Below are 7,500 nucleotides of genomic sequence, written 5' to 3' on the forward strand. Positions count from 1 at the left end.
GGAGGAGAGGAGAGGAGGAAGAGGGCCAGAGAAGAGAGGAGAGGAAGGGTGATGGGTTGGCCCGGCTCTCACAACCTGTGCAATGCAAAGACAGACAGTCAGGCCGACCCCACACACACACACACACACACACACACACACACACACTGCAGCCTGCCACACCCCCCGTTTGCATTGCAAAGACAGAAAGAGTCCAGTCATTCTGAGGACAGCTGATGATCCTCTGCTGTACCACAGACTAAATATAGCGTAAATATAGATATATATATAGAGGTTTCGTTTTCCGGACATTTTGATGATCAAGTTGAGGAAAACTGGAGACAGGCTATGTAGCTTAAAGAATGACATAATCAGGCTGAATAGAATGCAACATGTTCATTAGCCTAACTTATGTAAACATGCCTAACAAGATCTAGCCAGTATTTATCTTTTCATGGACAGCAAGAGTCCGCTTCGTTCGTTGTTTTAAAAAGGCTACGTTGTTTGTTGCTGCTACCCACGTTATCTCCAGTGGTTCCACTGTTTAACTTGCACAGATGCGCACACACAAGAATGAGCTCTCACACCACTACCCCCTTTGATAACAATAAATTAAGAAATGTTTCCTATTCTGGGAAATGTTTAGTTTCTTTTTCTTTTGGTCCGCGGGTTCAATGATACCGCTTTAATTGTGCCGGAAATTATCCGCTGATTCAGCAATCTCCTCACCGAGGAGGCCCTAACCCCTGCAGATCATAGACAGAGAAAGCATAGGCCTAATTGTATGCTTTGGGGTACAAAACAGCCGTAATGTCAGAGAATGACAGTGTCTTGGAGCCGGGCCCTCGCGAACCCCCGCAACTCCACTTCCAACGCCAGATACTGGCTCTTGCTTTTATCTGGTGGTGGTGGTTTACCAGCGTTACCAATTTATCATCATCCATGGCGTCTGGCCTCTGAAAAACTTTAAGTCTAGTCTGCCTGGGCCTGGCCATGTTTGAACCGCCTCACTCATTTGTTCGTTGTTTAACATGGGGCGTTTTAAGCGTCGGCTTCCTATTTGAAATGCAACGTATAGGCTATGTGTTGTTAAATAGCTTTCAAATGGTACATTTAATCATGCTTTAATATAGGCTTACATTTTGAGGCTTAATTCAAATTCAGGTTATACCGGATTATTAGCCAATTTCAATCCAGGACGATTTGACCGAGATTTAATTTTGTCGGACATTCATATGTTTTATATTTCCAAAATGTTTGTGTGGCATATCAAAACACCAAACAAATATAATAGAAGTGATTGTTGTTGGTGGCGGAATATTAACTTTTGTCAGTGGCATGGCAACTGCACTTCATCGTAAATGAAACTCTCCGTCACTACAACTCAGACGTTTTCATATTCATCCAGCACACAGTGAATACAGCATGGTGTTTGGTCTTAGAAAATAGACAGTGTCAAACACCTTTACAGAAATACACCTCTATTGCAATGGCCCAAGTAGTTATCGGAACGTCACCTATTACCGCCCGTCCCCTATTTCCGTGTATGTGTCAATTAATATTAATTTCTATACAAACCAAGACGGCGGATTCTTAAAGAAACGCAAGCATGAATTAGTTTACTACTTAGTTTCTACAACAAGCTTTAACAAGCGCTAGTACATTAAACCAGCTAACATCAATGTTTACGTTGCCTTGTGTCAGCTACATTTGGTGAGCTGGTGTTAACAACTGGATGCTTAAAACCAGATGTTGAATCATCATTATTAGAGAATTTTGCCTGGAGCCATTTTTTTTGTAATCATATTCTTCGAGTTAGTCGAGTAATCATTTCAGCCCTATAAATTGAAGTCGAGTCGAACAGGCGAGTAAATCTCGGACATGTGGCATGCAGGTGAAAACAGCAGCTAGTTGAAACCCTTTCGAGTCATGTGATGGTGTCTCAGTAGAAACAACAGCTGTGTGTGTGTGTGTGTGTGTGTGTGTGTGTGTGTGTGGTGGTAACAGAGTACAGATAACCACATGGGCTGCAAAGGTGCACTCGGTGTGTATTTTTTTTTGTATCAAACAGCACAGGTGAACACAGTGTGTTTGTGAAGTGACCCCTTCAGGTGCGTTTGGGAGCTGGCTGCAGTACTAGTGAATGCCCAGCAGGGGGATCAGTGCTGACTGGGATTAGCTAGAGGAGATGCTAAACTAACTCAGGGCAATGTCCTCATAGGCCCGACTACACAACACACACACACACAAACACACCACAAGGCTATGTGGTAAATATCTGTTATGGTGTCCTAATAGTGCAGTCAGTTTACTGATAACAAATATACTCAAAAACAGTCAGGTATTCTGAGACAGCCAGACACACACACACACACACACACACACACACACACACACACACACACACACAAGCCCTGCATTAAGTCCTTAACTCACCCCGGAGAACTTTGAGTTGATATCCAATCAGAGTATGCGACAATGCCTGAGGTGTTTCAATTATTATTTTTATATCAGCGACAACCCGTTGTCTCTTTTACGTCATATCTTGTTGATAGTCTCTTGTCACCTAACAGTTACAACTCTCAATGTCATCATTTATAACTTTGTCAGGCTTATATAACTCTAATGCCTCTATGTCAAGCTTATATTACTCTTTATGACTCTATGTCAAGCTTTTATCACTCTTAATGACTCTTAATGACTGTCAGGCTTATGTCATTCTTTATGACTCTGTCAGGCTTATGTCACTCTTTATGACTGTCAGGCTTATGTCACTCTTTATGACTGTCAGGCTTATGCCACTCTTTATGACTCTGGCAGGCTTATCATTCTTTATGACTCTGTCAGGCTTATGTCACTCTTTATGACTGTCAGGCTTATGTCACTCTTTATGACTGTCAGGCTTATGCCACTCTTTATGACTCTGGCAGGCTTATATCATTCTTTATGACTCTGTCAGGCTTATGTCACTCTTTATGACTGTCAGGCTTATGCCACTCTTTATTCTAGACCCACCTGACGAGGTTCTCGTTGTCTCCAGGTCCGCTGCAGGTCACACACTCGGTTCTGGTGTCGTCGGCTTTGGGTTTCTTCTGCAGCGCCGACTGCCTCTGACGGCGTTCTCGCTGAGGCGGTTCCTATGGAAACCATGTCACAGTTAGACCACGTCTGTCTATATGCTGGCTTAGTTAAGTTGGGTTATGTTATTTATTAAATGCATTGACACAGAGAGAAGAGATGATTTCTACTAGATTAAGCTACTAGATCATTTCCCTGGGGCTAAACACACACACACACACACACACACTTCTTTAACCCAGTGTTGAAAGAACAGCAGATTAAGTAAACAAATTAAATGAATGGTAATGTTAGAATGAAGAGTAGCTGTGTGTTTTTTGTGTGTCCCCGATAAACCTCTAACATTGCACGTGTGTGTGTGTGTGAGTGTGTGTGTGTCAGAAGAAACCCCTCAAGCGAGTGTAACGTGTGTCAGAAGAAACCCTTTGAAGTATTTGAAAAGCTGTTGCAAACTGGACTTGAATTGTTACACAAATTGTATATTATATATACACAATAATTTAAATACAATATCATATGTTATAACATATTAATATGATATTGATATATAAATTACTGATATAAAATTTGAAAATACTGAATTTCTGATATGCGTGACAGCACACAATATGCAGATTCTAGCCTATAGGTGCTATTTTCTATTGAGGCTCTACTATACTCTGCCTCTAGGTGCTATTTCTATACGAAAAGCTCTACTATGCTCTACCTCTAGGTGCTATTTCTATACAGCTCTACTATACTCTACCTCTGGGTGTATTTCACATACAGCTCACTATACTATACCTCTAGGTGCTGTTTCTATTAGAGCTCTACTATACTCTACCTCTAGGTGCTATTTCTATACAGCTCTACTATACTCTACCTCTAGGTGCTATTTCTATACAGCTCTACTATACTCTACCTCTAGGTGCTATTTCTATTAGAGCTCTACTATACTCTACCTCTAGGTGCTATTTCTATTAGAGCTCTACTATACTCTACCTCTAGGTGCTATTTCTATTAGAGCTCTACTATACTCTACCTCTAGGTGCTATTTCTATTAGAGCTCTACTATACTCTACCTCTAGGTGCTATTTCTATTAGAGCTCTACTATACTCTACCTCTAGGTGCTATTTCTATTAGAGCTCTACTATACTCTACCTCTAGGTGCTATTTCTATTAGAGCTCTACTATACTCTACCTCTAGGTGCTATTTCTATTAGAGCTCTACTATACTCTACCTCTAGGTGCTATTTCTATACAGCTCTACTATACTATACCTCTAGGTGCTATTATTATTAGCTATGTACTAATGGCTAGCATGTGTTTGCTAACATAAAGTCTTACCGTGTGTTAGTGTCTGACCCCTCTCTACACTTCTACACTCTTACCCTGTCTGTGTGAGTGTGAGTGTATGAGTGTGTGTGTGTCAGAAGGAAACCCCTCAAGCGAGTGTGTGTGTGTCAGAAGGAAACCCCTCAAGCGAGTGTGTGTGTGTCAGAAGGAAACCCCTTTGTATTGCGCTGTACAAACTGGACTTAATTGATACACAAATTGTATATTATATATACACAATAATTTAAATACAATATCATATATTATAACATATTAATATGATATTGATATATAAATTACTGATATAAAATTTGAAAATACCTCGAATTTGATATGCATGACAGCCAATAACATATAGATTCTTAGCCTAGGTGCCATTTCTATTAGAGCCTAACACTATACTCCCCACCTCAGGTGCCATTTCTATACAGCCTACCATACTCCACCCCAGGTGCCATTTCTATACAGCCTCTACTCATACCCCACCTCTAGGTGCTATTTCTATACAGCCTCTACTATACTATGCCCTCTAGGTGCTATTATTATTAGCTATGTACTAATGGCTAGCATGTGTTTGCTAACATAAAGTCTTACCGTGTGTTAGTGTCTGACCCCTCTCTACACTTCTACACTCTTACCCTGTCTGTGTGAGTGTGAGTTTGTGTGTTTAGTGTGTGTGTGTGTTTAGTGTGTGTGTTTAGTGTGTGTGTGTGTGTGTGTGTGTGCCTGTTTGTGTGAGTGTGAGTGTATGAGTGTGTGTGTTTAGTGTGTGTCTGTTTAGTGTGTGTGTGTGCCTGTCTGTGTGTGTGTGTGTGTGTGTGTGTGTGTTGTGTGTGTTGTGTGTGTTTAGTGTGTGTGTGTGTGTGCCTGTGTGTGTGTGCCTGTGTAAGACCAACCTCCATCTTCTCATCCTCACATATGGAAACTCTTTTCCTCTTCTGACCTCGAGTCCTCTGCAAACACAATAGGATTTTGATGAGAAACAACAGCCACACACACACACAAACACACACACACAGCTCTTAAATGCATGATTAATAAAATAGCACTAAGCTGTGTATGTGTATGAGTAATAAAATATGCATGCACAGTGCACACACACACAAACTCACGGATGCACACGCACAGATATGGCATTTCTCAATCCCTCGCTGTCTCCGAAACACCAGAGACCTCACCCCCCATTGTTAACTCTGGTCACATACTCAATGTTCCAGACGCAGTCATACTTTCAGACCAAGCACACACACACACACGTATACACAAACAAACACACACACACACACACACACTCACACACACACACAGCAATCAGGGGCCAATCACAGCTTATCACAGCCAAAAGCAAGTTTCTGTCCTTCCAAGCAAAAACATTAGCACACCATCTCCACTCACACACATACTCTCTCCCTCTGAAACACACTATGCAAACACACACACTCACACACAGTCACACATGCTCACACACACACACACTCACACACACACCAGAGTGTCCCATTTGATTTAGACTCATTTAGAGTACAAGGCCGTATATACGTGTGCCTATAGAGCTGCCAGCTCAGAGTGCCACCGTATTGTCTGATTGTGTGTGACAGTGCCAAAATGTGTGTGTTTGTATATCGTGTGTTATTATTATGTGTTCAATGCACTCGTGTGTGTGTGTGTGTGTACTTTGCCAGATCTCGCTCCACTGAGCAGGTTACTGGGAAGAGACCACACTCTGTGTTCAGAACAGATGTCAAACAGAGGAGGCTCACCACACACACACACACACACACACACACACACACAGCTAAGAGTACCAGTCAAACACACAACTAAGAGTCCAGAGTCTCCCACATCGTCAAACAGACGTATACATACATGAATACACGAATACACAAATACACACGCACACACGCACACACACACACACACACACACCGCACACACACCCTGGAGCCTCATGAGTCGAAATAAGTTCTTTTGTTTGGCACCATGGAACCTCAACCCTAGCAGAGACAACCTTTAGTACAGACTCTGGACTCTCCCACACACACACACACACCCTGCTCTGGGCTACTCAGCACGGGGGTCACGGCGCCTGGCTAAATTGGATTTCTGTTGGTGGCAAAGAAGAGCCGGATTGGGCAGCCAAGCACTGGTTAAAACCACCATCACAACACACACACACACAGACACACACACATACGCATCACGCTGGTGACGGCCTCCACACCACCACCTGCACACACTACACAATACACACCACACACACACCACACATCCCCCCCACACACACACACACGCACGCACAATAATACGCACACACACACACACACACACACAATACACACACACACACACACTTATCTCTCTCTCTCCTCAACTCCCTTTCAGTCCATCCGTCCATCCTCCTTAAGCCCCCCCCACCCTCTCTCTCTCATAAAGGGAAAATCACACATTCAAACTCAAACAGACATTTCTATTTTTCAGCCTAACTTCTCCTGAACCTAACCATTTGCAGACACACACACACACACACACACACACACACACACACACACACACACACACACACACACACACACACACACACACACACACACACACACACACACACACCGCAGACTAGGGTTGGGTTTGTTTGGGTTTATCAATACCAGTCTTCATCGATACTTTTAAAACAGTGCGGTGCCAAAATGGTGCCTGAACCCGGTACTTTGTGTTTAAATTAAAATGGTCTAAAGCATGAATTGTTTTTTTTTTTATTGATAAGACAAATTTGAACATGAAATTGAACTGTTATATTCAATTTACTATCAATATCACATTGCTCCTACAGAATAATACATTTAAATGTTAAAACAGCTTGCCATGCAGGCACACACAATGGTAAGCTCTGCTTTCAAGTTTACCCAGTGTAGGCGGTTTGCCATAAGTTATGTTAAAACAGCTTGCCATAGAACTGCCAGGTCATGGACAACGGCATTTGCAAGCAAGCTAATCGAACAGGGACTCTACTTTCCAGTTAATTCAGTGTGTTCCCAAATGCTTCAAGAAATTTCATGTCTTCCCCCATAACACGCAATAGTTTTGAACATGTTAGGCTACATTATGTCGGTGTTAAAGTGTTTAGATTCACA

General features: G+C 42.2%; 1 protein-coding gene across 1 annotated transcript in view; it reads right to left on the reverse strand.

Moving 5' to 3' along the window:
* phf14 (PHD finger protein 14) overlaps positions 1 to 7,500 on the reverse strand; it is a 93,842-nt gene that overhangs the window by 30,295 nt on the left and 56,047 nt on the right. The window contains exons 18-19 of the mRNA XM_048230100.1: positions 5,269 to 5,325; positions 2,995 to 3,116 (exon numbers count right to left, since the gene is read on the reverse strand). Of these exons, the coding sequence (XP_048086057.1) occupies positions 2,995 to 3,116; positions 5,269 to 5,325 (179 nt within the window). The remainder of the gene's footprint in view (positions 1 to 2,994; positions 3,117 to 5,268; positions 5,326 to 7,500) is intronic.

This window comes from Alosa alosa, chromosome 20, assembly GCF_017589495.1.
Source record: "Alosa alosa isolate M-15738 ecotype Scorff River chromosome 20, AALO_Geno_1.1, whole genome shotgun sequence".
NCBI lineage: Eukaryota > Metazoa > Chordata > Actinopteri > Clupeiformes > Clupeidae > Alosa > Alosa alosa.